This window comes from Volvox carteri, assembly GCF_000143455.1.
Source record: "Volvox carteri f. nagariensis unplaced genomic scaffold VOLCAscaffold_41, whole genome shotgun sequence".
Lineage (NCBI taxonomy): Eukaryota > Viridiplantae > Chlorophyta > Chlorophyceae > Chlamydomonadales > Volvocaceae > Volvox > Volvox carteri.
Genome location: NW_003307584.1, coordinates 1 through 14,780, shown reverse-complemented (window position 1 = coordinate 14,780; position 14,780 = coordinate 1). Strand labels below are relative to the sequence as shown.

Sequence of the window (14,780 nt, the reverse complement as noted above, 5' to 3'; positions counted from 1 at the left end):
GTGGTCGTGGGTTCGAGCCCCACATTGGGCGAGAATGTCCCGTATGTGTGTGAAAGGGACATCAGTAGACCAGTGCCCTGCACCTAATGTAACTATTATGCAGGCTTAGACATTCATTCATTCCTGACCCCCTTCTCATAATATGTCCTCGTCATGGTGCTGAATTTCTGACTTGTATTCCTGCTGGATGGGATGGGATATGATGGGATGCCTGATTCCAGAATTGCGAATTAGCCCACAGCTACTTGCATTATAATTATCAGTCCATCCATGCTTTATCAGTATGCGAAAACCCAAACTCTATAACACCCTTTTGCCTGCTCTATCTCTTGTTTTTATGGCACCGGAGAGTTTGCCAGCTTTTTCCTATAGCTAGGCCAACACGATTAGCAAAAGCCTCAGGTGGGGACCCTGGATCCAGCTAGCATGACTGCACCTACCCATCCATCCTAACACCCTATAGCTAAACACCCTAAACACCCTAACACCCTAAAAACACGAGAAGAACAAGTGTAGGTAGGAGTACACATCAACCAAGCCGGGATCCGATCTACCTGGATCGAACAGGCGACCTAAGGATATCAGCATCGCATCTTTCGATTACAGTCCTTCGCTCTTCCAGCTGAGCTAAGATCGGGAGCATGGTGCTCAACGCGTATCGAGACCAGGTTTCGATCCTGGGACCTCGGGGTTATGAGCCCCGCACGCTTCCGCTGCGCCATCTCGAGTCTCATGTGCACACCTACCTTCAACTCTCGCCAGAACTCGTGGATCGTGGATGCCCGACAAGCAGCTCCAACCAAACCGAGTAGAGCCTTTGCCCTAAGGATGAACCGCGGCGCGCCGCGAAGTGGACCGTAGCTTCGACTCCCAGGCCAGGTATGGGTGTGTGGTGCGTAAGGTGCTGTGTGGTGCGTAGGTGAGAACGGTAATAATGTGGGGAAGCAGTGGCGAGGACTCAGTTACATTACATCTGTGATGGAGGGTGGCTTAGTAGCAAGCCACAGCCAGCAGTGCCGTAGCAGAAGGTCATTCTCAAGGTTCACGTCTGGCATCCAACAGCAACGACCCATAACAACAATCGATGAGGGGCCCTGATAGCAGCACGGCACAAGGAATGTCCGCGGATTGTGAGCGGTGAAGTGAATAATGCCGCCTAGGCTCGCATCACACTAATTGCATGAAATCACCGCGGTGGCAGCATCGTCAGCAGCGGAGTAACAGCAGTCTGCGCGGACGATCCTGCATTTGATGGTCGTCATGAGCAGAACCCAGCTATTGCCACGCCCTGGACGCATGCTTGTGTTCTCGTGTTCTAGTGCCGTTGCATTCTCACGTCTGGGCGGGTGCCTGTCCTCACCGCCTCACTGTAGTGCATACATGGGGCCGTGTCGCATCCCCATGATGCATGAGTACAGTCCCAGTCTGTCACGGCCCCAGTTGTCGCATCCTCACACCTCACATCTTTGTTGCATCCTCACACTTCACATCCCCACCATACATCCTTGTCACATACATGTCTCACCGTCACACCTCACATCTCACATCCTTGCGTTCGGCAAATATTTGCAGTACTACACGTACGGTTCCATGCGGTCATACATTCATGTGCACACACGTTGTGTGTACTCGCGGTCGCATGCCCTGGTGCTTCACATTCACGGGTGTATGGTGCTTTGTGTACGGCATGTGCGGCTGAAACCGCATATTAGGAATGTGTAGTATAGCAGCACCGGAGCGTTGCATTGCAAAAGTCAGCCATCATGCAGGGCACTGCGAAGAGATGCAGTTCCTCACCGCGGGCCGCCATGTAACAGATGCAGATGTGGAACACGGTGCCACAGAAGCAGTCGGGGTTGCTCTGCCGCTTGTCGCCAGGTTTGAAACCAAAAAGGATGTCCATAAAGGCGAGCTTAACCGTGTTGAGGAGTGCTTGGCTGGTGTAGGGGTTGTTTCGCACCCGCCACCACTTGTCCATGACACGCTTTTCCACAACGGAGCACCATCCTCACCAAATTCCAGAAACTGCCCAGCGGCCACGACTGCAGCCGCACTGTGCAAGTCGGCGGGGTTGACATTAAACATGAGGATTGGCAGCCCGGTTGCGGTGGCTACACCACGTAGATTGGCGTGCATGTTGTGGTAATATGCATCTGTCATGTCGATGCGTGCGACTGTTCGCCGAAGAGAGGTGACGAGGGTGTGCACGAGAGGTGACATGTCTTGGAGCAGGTGGCGGCGATCCGGGTGCATCTTCGGCAATGCCAGGATGTCCGCCATCGCTTTGACAGCCTCTCGCGGGATGGCGCCCACCGTGTCGATGTCCTGCTGGCAGCACTTCACTGTAACCCATGTCTGCACTTTTGCGTCCTCCATGTTGAGCACATCCACCATGCGGGCGAGCATGAGGAGGTTGCCGCTGAGCTGCTGCTGTGGCACACGCGTAGACACATGCTGGAAGAAGGTCCGGTTGCTCATACCCAGGGGACGGAGGCCGCCCTTTGTGTACAGAAATGCGGTGGGGAAGTTGCTGGCAAGCACATCTTCCCGGGAGTAGTCCAGGATCTGCAGCAGGGCGGAGGCATAGAGCAGGGAGCATGCATTGGGCAGGTCGATTGTGATATGCATATCAGTGAGGAGGCACAAGCCTTATGCGGGTATGTCATGCACGAGAGTAGCAGCGCATCAGGGAATACACTTCACCCACCCATAACCAGCTTACCTTAGAACCACGGCCCCCAGACGCAAAGACCAGCCGGTGTTCCGCTGTCAGCTCACGGTGTAGCTCCACCGGGTTTCGTGCATCATCACCTAATCCCGGCACAGTTGTGTCAGGGACAACAGGCACCAGAACTCCGAGCTCCTCGAGACCAGCATCCTCCGGTGTGTTGTCCGCTTGTGACACTCTGGGTCCATTGCCTGCCACTCCTTCATCGCTTGGTCATCGATATGCCTCTCGGAGGTGAGGTTGCTGAGGTAGTTGACCCAGGCCACAATATTAGCTGCTCGGATGGACAACACCTTGGTGCTCTTGAGCTTTTCTAGCAGCTCCTCCTTGCTGCTGACGACATCCATGCAGAGGACGGTGATGTTCTCCGGCAACGACACAGCAGAGCATGGGATGGTGTCCACCCACTGATCGAGTGATGGGTTCGCCATGGCTATCTTGTGCATTGTGACGGTGATGGGCTGCAAGTCAGGCGGCCGGTTCTTAACCTTAAGCGTGTAGATCTGCTGCTGCACATGGCCCAGCCCCAGTATGTTGGCTTCCAGCACGGTAGGCCACTCCAGATGCTGCCCATCCTGATTGATTTCCGGCACGTCTCCACCATCATAGCGTGTGAGAGCAGCCTCCGGGATGCGTCCGCCTGGATGCGGAGGCAGCAGCCACAGGCAGGGCAGACCAGCCAGAATAACCAGTGCGGTTGTGTGCGTGCATGCATGAACACCCAGCACACATGATCGGCAACGAAAGCACCGCATGCAAATTCTCATGAAATGCGTATGTCCCAGCAGCCTACCCCAGAACCGGCCACAACGAACAACATCCCACAGGAAAGCAGCCGCCAAAACCCATCAAATACATATGTTGCCACACATTCGTTCCCCCGACCCAGTGTTTAGTGCTTACATTCCAAGGCATGAATGCAGTCATTGCACATCATGATGATGTCGTCGCCAGCCTCGTTGGTGTGCACTGTACAATTCTCCCCAGAGCGCTCCACATGCATGCAGTACAGCACTAGCCACACACCCAGAGCAGTGGGATCCGGCCGTGGCTCCATGCCAAGGTTGTGGCGGCCACGAAGGGAGCATCCATTCCTCATGCTGGCCGTCCGCGTCTTGTGGCCGGGTCGCATCCACTTCTGCTTCTTCATCGGAAAGAATAGACTCCTGCTCGTCGTCAATACCATCCGTCTCACACCGACGCTGCCGTGGCAGACTAGATGGGCCCGCCTCATGCGGCGGAAAGTCCTCCGGGAAGCCGTATGCTCCAGTGTTGCCCAAATGGTCCCGCACCTGTTGCAACGAACTGCACTGCTGGGTGGGCTGGTGGTGCTCTTGGTCATCCGAACCACCAGAGTACCCTGTCGTACCAGGACGCTTGGTGAGCCCTATCTTCTCCGTAGAATGCCCATTGAGCCACGTCTTTTTGGAAGCCCCACAGCAAAGCTGGCTCAGGCAGTGGTGGTGTTCTGCCCCCTGGTGCGGCTGCCACTGGTAGCCATGTGAAGACTTGAGCTGGACGCGCCACTGCCAGCGTCCTCCAAACATCTGCACGCAACTGGTGCACGTTGGGGATGTCAACAAACCAGTAGCCGTGTGCCTGTACCGCAGACTTCATCTCGCTGCAGCAGGCGCAGACACATGATGGCATGTTGTGTTTGACAGCGGCATCAAGCTGTTCGGTGACTCGGATCTGTTCTGCTAGAGAAACAGTGGGCAGAGGCTGACCCACAGGAACATCTTGCACATGTTCCGGCCATGAAGCTATACTGCTGTCTAACCAGGCACCCATACGAGGCTTGGTGGGGTTTGTCGGCCGCCTGAACAGCCAGAAGGCAGCATCCAAAACTGCCTCCACAAGGATACCCCTGCTGCGGTGGGTGCATTGTGGTGTGTGCTCCTCAGATGACTTTTGCCAAATCGCATGGGCTTGACGCTTCCAAGCTGCGTCCACTGTTTGGTCTGCCGCCACTTGCTCAGGCGTTCGGTTGGCTCGCGCCTCCGACCACCGCGCCCACCAAGCAGTAGCTGCTGCTCGGTCCGCCACCACTTGCTCAGGTGTCCGGTTGGCTCGTGCATCTGCCCATCACGCTGCAGCTGCTGCTCGATCCACCGCCACTTGCTCAGGCGTCCGGTTGGCTCGCGCCTGCACCTTTCTGGTTGCATCCGCACTGGACAGCTGGGGTGTCGGGGGGAAGGTGTGGCTTGAGTCCGGCCCGTCAAGCTCAGAAGCCACAAGCCTCCACCTGTGATGTCAGGAAGAGGATTACTAGTCTACCGCCCATGCAGGAGATGGAGCAACATCACGGGCACCAGTCCCAACCAGGACTCCTTACCGGAACCAGAATTGTCCATAGAAATGGCCGGTCAGACTGATGTCGCGACAGGTTATCCTCCTATCCTCAAGAAATGCAGTTGAGGGCCAATGGAACACAGTATATCGATACAATATGGATGTATGTTGCGCAGTACCGCTGTTTGGTAGAATTGTATCCTGAATCCGTATGATAAATTTTATCCTGGATCCGTTTGACAAAAATAATAAATGCACTCGAGGGCCAATGGCACACATTACTTCTATACAATAACTGTGCTGCGCAGCATCACTGGTTGATAGAATGTATTCTGAATCCGTATGATTCTATAGAATTTCTGCGACTGAATTTATCCCGGGGAACGTTGCGGTGTGCGCGACTTCACGTCATTTCGTGGCGAAGCCATTGTAGTCTAGTTTTCCACTGCAAGTCCTGTCCCACAGTGGAACTACGTGGAACTACCCACAGCCACGCCCAGGCGTCCCCGGTTATCCTGATATTTTGTGATAAACGTTTAACCTTGCAAGTTCATGTCAAACAACACAACTACGCGCGTCTGTTGTTCGTTACCCACCACCGTGCCCAGTCGTCCCCATGGCCTGACGGCCCAGTATCCGTGTGTCCCCGCCCACATGTTCACGGTACACATGCACGCGTCCAAGCTTCATGCACACGCCCATGTTACATCCTCATGTCCCGCGTCCACGCGTCCATGCTACATCCACGTGTGGCTACATCCACGGTGCCACCGTCCCATGCACCCACATGCCCACACGCTCACGCGTCCATGTGCCCTTGCATCCTCGCGTCCTCACGTCCTGGTGTCCTCGTGTCCTAGCATCCTCGCCTGCAACTCGTGTGCGACCCGCGATTCGAACCCGCGACCTGTCGTCCTCGCATCCTCGCGTTTCGGTGTGCAACTCGAAACTCGCGGAGTGCGACTCGAACCCGCGACCTCTGATTGTGAAGAGGGCGCGCGCTAACGAAAACGCAAAGCTCCGGAACCATCCAATCGAGCGCGACTTTCCAACCGCGCCGCGCCGCGTAGGGGACCGTAGCTTCGACTCCCAGGGCAGCTGTGGGTGTGTGGTGCGTAAGGTGCTGTGTGGTGCGTAGGTGAGAACGGTAATAATGTGGGGAAGCAGTGGCGAGGACTCAGTTACATTACATCTGTGATGGAGGGTGGCTTAGTAGCAAGCCACAGCCAGCAGTGTCGTAGCAGAAGGCATTCTCGAGGTTCACGTCCGGCATCCAACAGCAACGACCCATAACAGCAAGAGAGGCAGTTGCATACCGCGGGCTGCCATGTAAGAAGTTGCACAATCACACAACTGCAGGCATGTGATAACTTTAATTCGAAGCCTTAGCGTCAAATTTGATTCGCAGATGTGAAAGACAAACATTGCTAGGTTTGCAGTCTCAGCGCGTGGTAACGATCTTGCAGACGTTCTCAAGGCTTGCAATCGTCAGATCCGTGCCCTGCAGCTTTACATGCAGATCTGCTGTGAAAACCGCGTTGACGGCTTCGCAGGCGGAGGTGATGTCATCCACCGTGGTCTTTGCTTTGGGCGGCAGGGTGTTGCGAGGGACTTGGTGTGCGGGTGGCTGCCCGACGGCAGCTTGGTGATGGTGTATGTAACACAGCAAAGGCGTAACCCGGGATGCTCAGATTGGCATTTGCGTCGTTACATTGCCCCCCACTTAGCAATGGACGTCCTCGGCCATTATTTCGAGCACAGGAGCCATCCCACCTCGCGCCAGTGCGCTGGTTTATCCATTACACCATGAAATCGCCAATTTGCGACTTGCTGGTTGCCAGAATCGAACCGCCGACCCGAAGTTTGTTACGGAAGTCGTGCAGTCCCGTCTCGATACCATTGTAACACAGCAAAGGCGTAACCCGGGATGCTCAGATTGGCATTTGCGTCGTTACAGTGTAGGTCATGGCGAGAATGAACAGGCTGCACTCGATTCCATCCAGTTCTGAGCCACGTTGGCGGTAGTGAGTCAGAGCCATCACAGCAGCACCCGGCTGCTCCGGATTGTCATTGTGAAAAACCAGTAGGGTCTCAGCTGCTGCTTCCAAGCTGTTGATGTCATCATGGTCATCCCGGAGCACAATGGCCATGAACAGGCCTGTGCTCAGGAATGTGTTCTTGTACGTGGTCTCGAACGTTTCGTGCCCTGCCAGCTTGAAGGACGCCATGGCCATTCCAATGGTCAGGCTGGCTGTCGTACGGTTTGCCGTGGAGATAAGGTTTCCGATGCCCTTGTGCAGGGTCTCCACCACCAGCAGCTGCAATGTCAAGGAAGTGGTGGCTGATCATGATCACGCGGTTCAGCCGTGTGACTTGGCTCTGCAATGTGGCCTTGGCGACATACTTGGTGGCATGGTGCGTGGTTCGGCGGGCCACAACCTCTGCTTGCACAAGGATGTCCTCCAGGACCTCGGGGTCACACATGGGGACCAGCAGTACAAGCTGTTCCTCCACTGTTGCGGTGTACTGACGGCCGAGCTTGCAGGCCAGCATGAAGACGTTGTTGCAGCCCAGCGCCATTGTGACAGTGGGGCAATGGGGCACAATGTTGGGGCCGTATCGGGGCAGAACGAACAGGCCGCTGTCGCCCACCCACTTGAACTCACGCTGGATGTGGTGTGGGTAGGCCATGCTGCAGTCTCCATCCACGCCTGCACAGCTGAAGCGTTTGCAGGTGTCGCTGTGTGTGTGGGTACAGGATCCCACGACACCCACCACAAGGTGCTGGGTGCAGTGTTCCAAGCACACCTCGGGTGTAAAGGTATCAGTGGCTTCACTCCCGGTCCCACGCGGCTTGCCATGGGCGACAATGGTGAAGTCATACACGGGCGCCGGCATGGATCCATCTGGCTGAGGCGCGCGGATGGCTGGGGGACGGCCAGTTGGGCCCCTCAAACAGGGCCCGCATTTTGTCCACGGTGAACGCTGCCAGGTGCGCCATGCCGTGCAAGTGCAGGGCGAGGCATCCACTCTGCTCCACCTTGATGCAGATGTGGAACACGGTGCCACAGAAGCAGTCGGGGTTGCTCTGCCGCTTGTCGCCAGGTTTGAAACCAAAAAGGAGTTCATGAAGGCGAGCTTAACCGTGTTGAGGAGTGCTTGGCTGGTGTAGGGGTTGTTTCGCACCCGCCGCCACTTGTCCACGACATGCTCCTCCCGCAACGGAGCACCGTCCTCACCAAATTCCAGAAACTCGCGGGATGGCGCCCACCGTGTTGATGTCTTACTGGGAGCTCTTTGCTGTAACCCACGTCTGCGCTTTTGCGTCCTCCATGTTGAGCACGTCCACCATGCGGGCAAGCATGAGTAGGTTGCTGCAGAGCTGCCGCTGTGGCACACGCATGGACACATGCTGGAAGAAGGTCCGGTTGCTCATACCCAGGGGACGGAGGCCGCCCTCAGTGTACGGAAATGCGGTGGGGAAGTTGCTGGCAAGCACGTCTTCCCGGGAGTAGTCCAGGATCTGCAGCAGGGTGGAGGCATAGAGTCGGGAACATGCATTGGGCAGGTCGATTGTGATATGCATATCGGTGAGGAGGCACAAGCCTTATGCGGGTGTGTCACGCACGAGAGTAGCAGCGCATCAGGGAATACATTTCACCCGCCCATTACCAGCTTACCTTAGAAGCACGGCCCCCAGACGCAAAGACCAGCCGGCGCTCCGCTGTCAGCTCACGATGTAGCTCCACCGGGTTTCGTGCATCATCACCTGATCCCGGCACAGGTGTGTCAGGGACAACAAGCACCAGAACTTCGAGCTCCTCGAGACCAGCATCCTCCAGTGTGTTGTCCGCTTGAGCAGACGGGGCAGCAGTGACGGTGGCGACGAGAGCCTCCGGCCTGGGGTCCTGCATGACGGACGGGTGCTGGCGACGGGGACGGCTGCGGCCCCTGTGCGGTCATGGAAGAAGGTGTTGGTGAGGAGCGTGGCGACGTTGGGATCTGTCGGAGCGACAGTGGAGCGGATGATGGACTGCGGCACGTGATACTCTGGGTCCATTGCCTGCCACTCCTGCATCGCTTGGTCATCAATATGCCTCTCGGAGGTGAGGTTGCTGAGGTAGTTGACCCAGGCCACAATATTAGCTGCTCGGACGGACAACACCTTGGTGCTCTTGAGCTTTTCTAGCAGTTCCTCCTTGCTGCTGACGACATCCATGCGGAGGACGGTGATGTTCTCCGGCAACGATGCAGCAGAGCGTGGGATGGCGTCCACCCACTGATCGAGTGATGGGTTCGCCATGGCTATCCCATGCATTGTGATGGCGATGGGCTGCAAGTCAGGCGGCCGGTTCTTGACATTGAGCGTGTAGATCTGCTGCTGCACATGGCCCAGCCCCAGTATGTTGGCTTCCAGCACGGTAGGCCACTCCAAACACTGCCCGTCCTGATTGATTTCCAGCACGTCTCCACCATCATAGCGTGCGAGAGCAGCCTCCGGTATGCGTCCACCTGGATGCGGAGGCAGCAGCCACAGGCAGGGCAGACCAGTCAGAATAACCAGTGCGGTTGCGTGCATTCATGTATGAACACCCAGCACACATGATCGGCAATGAAAGCACCGCATGCAAATTCTCATGTTAGTGTTTAGTGCTTACATTCCAAGGCATGAATGCAGTCATTGCACATCATGATGATGTCGTCGCCAGCCTCGTTGGTGTGCACCGTACAATTCTCCCCAGAGTGCTCCACACACATGCAGTACGGCACTAGCCACACACCCAGAGCAGTGGGATCCGGCCGTGGCTCCATGCCAGGTTGTGGCGGCCATGAAGGGAGCATCCATTCCTCATGCAGGCCGTCCGCATCTTGTGGCCGACGTCTCACACCGATGCCGCCATGGCAGACTAGATGGGCCCACCTCATGCGGCAGAAAGTCTTCTGGGAAGCCGTATGCTCCAGTGTTGCCCAAATGGTCCCGCGCCTGTTGCAACGAACTGCGCTGCTGGGTGGGCTGGCGGTGCTCTTGGTCATCCGAACCACCAGAGTCCCCTGTCGTACCAGGATGCTTGGTGAGCCCCGCCTTCTCCATAGAATGCACATTGAGCCACATCTTTCGGAAGCCCCACGGTAAAGCTGGCTCGGGCGGTGGTGGTGCTCTGCCCCCTGGTGCGGCTGCCACTGGTAGCCATGCGACGACTTGAGCTGGACGCGCCACTGCCAGCGTCCTCCAAACATCTGCATGCAACTGGTGCATGTTGGGGATGTCACCAAACCGGTAGCCGTGTGCCTGTACCGCGGACTTCATCTTGCTGCAGCAGGTGCAGACACACAATGGCATGTTGTTTTTGACAGTGGCATGAAGCTGCTTGGCGACTCGGATCTGTTCCGCTAGAGGAACAGTGGGCAGAGGCTGACCCGCAGGAACATCTTGCACATGTTCCGGCCATGAAGCTGTACTGCTGTCTAACCAGGCACCCATACGAGGCTTGGTGGGGTTTGTCGGCCGCCTGAACACCCAGAAAGCAGCATCCAAAACTGCCTCCACAAGGCTACCCCTGCTGCGGTGGGTGCGTTGTGGTGTGTGCTCCTCAGATGACTGTTGCCGAATCGCACGGGCTTGATGCTTCTGAGCTGCGTCCACTGTTTGGTCTGCCGCCACTTGCTCAGGCGTTCGGTTGGCTCGCACCTCCGCTACCCGAGCTGCATGTGCTGCTCGATGTGTGGCCACTTGCTCAGGCGTTTGGTTGGCTCGCGCCTCTGACCACCGCGCCCACCGAGCAGTAGCTGCTGCTCGGTCCACCGCCACTTGCTCAGGTGTCCGGTTGGCTCGCGCATCTGCCCATCATGCTGCAGCTGCTGCTCGATCCGCCACCACTTGCTCAGGCGTCCGGTTGGCTCGCGCCTGCGCCTTTCTGGTTGCATCCGAACTGGACAGCTGGGGTGTCGGGGGGGAAGGTGTGGCTTGAGTCCGGCCCATCAAGCTCAGAAGCCACGAGCCTCCACCTGCAACTGTACCTAACCGCCAGGAAGCATACGTGTTTAGATGCCCAGCCTGACATGTATCCGTCAGACGGCAAGCAACCAGGAACCCACATGGCGAAGTATAAGCATTGGATGGGGCTGGCGGCCGAGCAAGCAGGCAAGAAGGAGGTGCTCCCGCACATCACAATGTTTATCCCACGTTCGGCGAATCACAAGCTTATGCCGTTTAGGCTTTGCTGTTGGGCACTGGCAGCTAACAGAGCGCGTAAGGGACGGCGTTATATACCTAGGGAGGAGCGAGTATGCCCTTGCTGCGGCACTGATAACCACATCAAGGATGAGAAACACATTTTGCTGGACTGTCCGGTTTACGACGAAATCAGATCTGATATGGGCTTTCCACGCTTCGAACATATGAAGGATGCTATGAAGTGGGAACCTGAACGCCTGGCAAGGATGCTGGAACGTATATATGGTCTCACCGCAACTCTATCATTCCCTTTGGTCGTTAGTATCCTTCATCACTTGTCTCGTTGGAAGTGCGAGGTAGGATGGTGCTTGTAGGCGATTTGGCAGCCCTTGAGCCCTCGGCTCGTACTAGGGTGGTTTGCAGGTACGGGGAACGCACCCACGACCATGTAACAACAACAACAACCTAACCGCCGACATCCTGCGTGATGTCAGGAAGAGGACTACTAGTCTACCGTCCATGCAGGAGATGGAGCAACATCACGGGCATCAGTCCCAACCAGGACTCCTTACCGGAACCAGAATTATCCATAGAAATGGCCGGTCAGACTGATGTCGCGACAGGTTATCCTCCTATCCTCAAGGAATGCAGTTGAGGGCCAATGGAACACAGTACATTACTTCTATACATGTTATACGAGTTATTGTACAATAACTGTGCTGCGCAGCATCGCTGGTTGATAGAATGTATTCTGAATCCGTATGATTCTATAGAATTTCTGCGACTGTATTTTATCCCGGGGAAAGTTGCGGTGTGCGCGACTTCACGTCATTTCGTGGCAGAGCCGTTGCAGTCTAGTTTTCCACTGCAAGTCCTGTCCCACAGTGGAACTACGTGGAACTACCCACAGCCACGCACAGGCGTACCCGGTTAACCTGATATTTTGTGATAAACGTTTAACCTTGCAAGTTATGTCGAACAACACAACTACGCGCGTCTGTTGTTTGTTACCCACCACCGCGCCCAGTCGTCCCCATGGCCTGACGGCCCAGTATCCGTGTGTCCCCGCCCACATGTTCACGGTACACATGCACACGTCCACGCTTCATGCACACACCCATGTTACATCCTCATGTCCCGCGTCCACGCGTCCATGCTACATCCACGTGTGGCTACATCCACAGTGCCACGGTCCCATGCACCCACGTGCCCAAGGGCTCACACGTCCATGTGCCCTTGCATCCTCGCGTCCTCACGTCCTGGTGTCCTCGCATCCTCGCATCCTCGCATCCTCGCGTGCAACTCGCGTGCGACCCGTGATTTGAACCCGCGACCTGTCGTCCTCGCGTCCTCGCGTTTCGGTGTGCAACTCGAAATTCGCGGAGTGCGACTCGAACCCGCGACCTCTGATTGTGAAGAGGGCGCGCGCTAACGAAAAACGCGAAGCTCCGGAGCCATCCAATCTATCGCGACTTTCCACGAGCCCCGGACGCGAGCCGATCACGGACGCGTTTCAGAGATGGCTTCCCTCCGCTTCGCTCTTCGCTGCGCTACGAGAAGCTACGGTGACGAGCCCCGGACGCGAGCCGGTCACGGACGCGATTCAGAGATGCCTTCCCACCGCTTCGCTCTTCGCTGCGCTACGAGAAGCTACGGTGACCTATGGCATAATGTAACAATAATAATGGCCATGATTATCGCCCAACATGCAATAAGGGATGAAAGTGTCGAGGACAGCTAATTATCTTCAGAATTGTGTTATGTTATATATGTGTATGCAGCCCCTATCTAGAGATGTGTAGAGTTTTTGAATCCCTATATGTATTGCCTGTCTGTTCTGAAACCGACTTTGAGCATGTGATTTTGGCGTTGTCTACCATCCCTTCTTTCCTGGAGCCCACTTCAGATATGCTCTGGCACATGTCTTGTACTGTACAAGTTGTACTCTGTTTTGGCTTGGATTCAATGACACCAAGGTTCATCCCATGGATTTGAAGTGTCATCATAATGTGCTGAGTGGGAATTGAGCCTGCGACATCACAACCACCAATCCTCTATCACAATGATAAACTTTTACAACTCCCCCCCTTGGACTTCAATGTTGTCCAGAATGTAACATATACATAAAAGTGAGCACAAGGATGGGGACCACCTCTGGGAGCCAAGGGGGCCCATGGATGGTCAGAAGCCATTACGGTGGTGCTCAGCATGGATCTTGAGATCCTCTAGAGGATCTCCCGCTCCCCTGGGCTCGATGCGCCTGCGTGTGATGTACCCAGTCTGTGATGTCCAAGACCTCCTCGAGAAAACAATTGCAAGCCGCTGCAATAGGTCGGCGACATACACATACACATGGTATGTGCATGTCCAAATGTTTGTGCATGTACATGCACCTAGACACATGTGTTTATGTGTTTATGTGTGTGTGTGCGTGTGTGTGTGTGTGTGTGTGTGTGTCTGCTGGATACATGTATTCTAATCCAACGAGTGTATGGTGCTCCCTACAAATCTCTTAATCATGGAGCTATGGATTTGGTGCTAGCACCTTTGAATGCAAGCTAAGGTCGGTTATGATGGATGGAGAGCTGTACTTGCACTACTGCACTCACAGAGTGCACTAATAAAAAAACCTGGCATATGTAATCCTGTTTGTGGCCAGCCGTGTACACGCATGACGATGGATGACATATGTACACATATACATGCATACACATATGCTGTATTGCACTTTATTTGCAGTCCCTCACTTGTTTGCTTGTCTCCCTGCTGTGTGCGTGTGCCTTTGCATCTATTTGCACAGGACAGAGCACTTTAAAGTTCACTACACCATAGCATTCATTCCTTCCTGCCTGGGTGTTATTGGCATGCAACAATGCACCTAATACCCAGGACATACACCTGGACCTGCAACCAGCACACACGCGCTTCGGGCATGTGGGACAACAAATTCGAAGTAGGTATGGAGGATCGCGCACATGCATGGGGGCGTGCATGCACAAATGAAGGCAGTGAGATGCCTGTGGTTCACCGTAGAATGCTTCAAAACATGCGAGTCACTGCTGCACCAGCCGAGAATCGAACTCGGGTCTGGTCCGTGGCAAGGACCTATGCTACCACTATACCACTGGTGCTCTGTAAGACACGGGAACTGCCCGAGTGAACACCACTGCACACAACTATATCAAGAGTTACACACATGCAGACATACAATGTGCACAGAATCACGTGTTCTATATACCTAGGTATATGGGTATGCCTCTCTGGTGCCCGTAATAGGTTTGTCTGAGGGAGCACCAGTGGTGTCGTGGTTGCATATATGGGTCCTTTGCCGCAGACTAGACTCGAGTTTATCCTCGACTGGTGCACAAAAACATGCATGTTTTGTAGCATTGTACGGTGGGCCGCTGGCTTCTCAGCATTGCCTTGATTATTGGATGTGCTCTATCCACCTAGTTTGTTGTTCCATATGCCTGAAGCACATGTGTGTTGGTAGCAGGTCCAGGTGCATGTCCGAGGTAATGTGTGCTTTGCCACATGCCAATAACACCCAGGCAGGAAGGGATGAATGCTCTGGCATATTGAACT

The 14,780-nt window shown here is 55.2% G+C and overlaps 2 protein-coding genes across 2 annotated transcripts in view; both read right to left on the bottom strand.

The window, feature by feature from the left end:
• The window catches only part of VOLCADRAFT_94979 (uncharacterized protein), a gene marked incomplete at both ends in the record, with an annotated part of 5,879 nt that extends 1,266 nt beyond the window's left edge, over window positions 1-4,613 (bottom strand). The window contains 9 exons of the mRNA XM_002954142.1: window positions 747-904; window positions 1,798-1,912; window positions 2,013-2,053; window positions 2,118-2,565; window positions 2,723-2,878; window positions 3,022-3,368; window positions 3,632-3,779; window positions 4,021-4,275; window positions 4,509-4,613. Coding sequence (XP_002954188.1) covers window positions 747-904; window positions 1,798-1,912; window positions 2,013-2,053; window positions 2,118-2,565; window positions 2,723-2,878; window positions 3,022-3,368; window positions 3,632-3,779; window positions 4,021-4,275; window positions 4,509-4,613 — 1,773 coding nt within the window. The remainder of the gene's footprint in view (window positions 1-746; window positions 905-1,797; window positions 1,913-2,012; window positions 2,054-2,117; window positions 2,566-2,722; window positions 2,879-3,021; window positions 3,369-3,631; window positions 3,780-4,020; window positions 4,276-4,508) is intronic.
• A 2,338-nt stretch (window positions 4,614-6,951) lies between these two features.
• On the bottom strand, window positions 6,952-11,082 carry VOLCADRAFT_94978 (uncharacterized protein; the record flags this gene model as incomplete). The annotated part of the gene is made up of 8 exons (XM_002954141.1): window positions 6,952-7,338; window positions 7,376-8,005; window positions 8,418-8,543; window positions 8,701-8,928; window positions 9,063-9,532; window positions 9,679-9,826; window positions 9,942-10,332; window positions 11,027-11,082. The coding sequence occupies 8 exons, from the start codon at window positions 11,080-11,082 to the stop codon at window positions 6,952-6,954; spliced, it is 2,436 nt and encodes an 811-aa protein (XP_002954187.1).
• Between the last annotated feature and the right edge of the window lie 3,698 nt (window positions 11,083-14,780).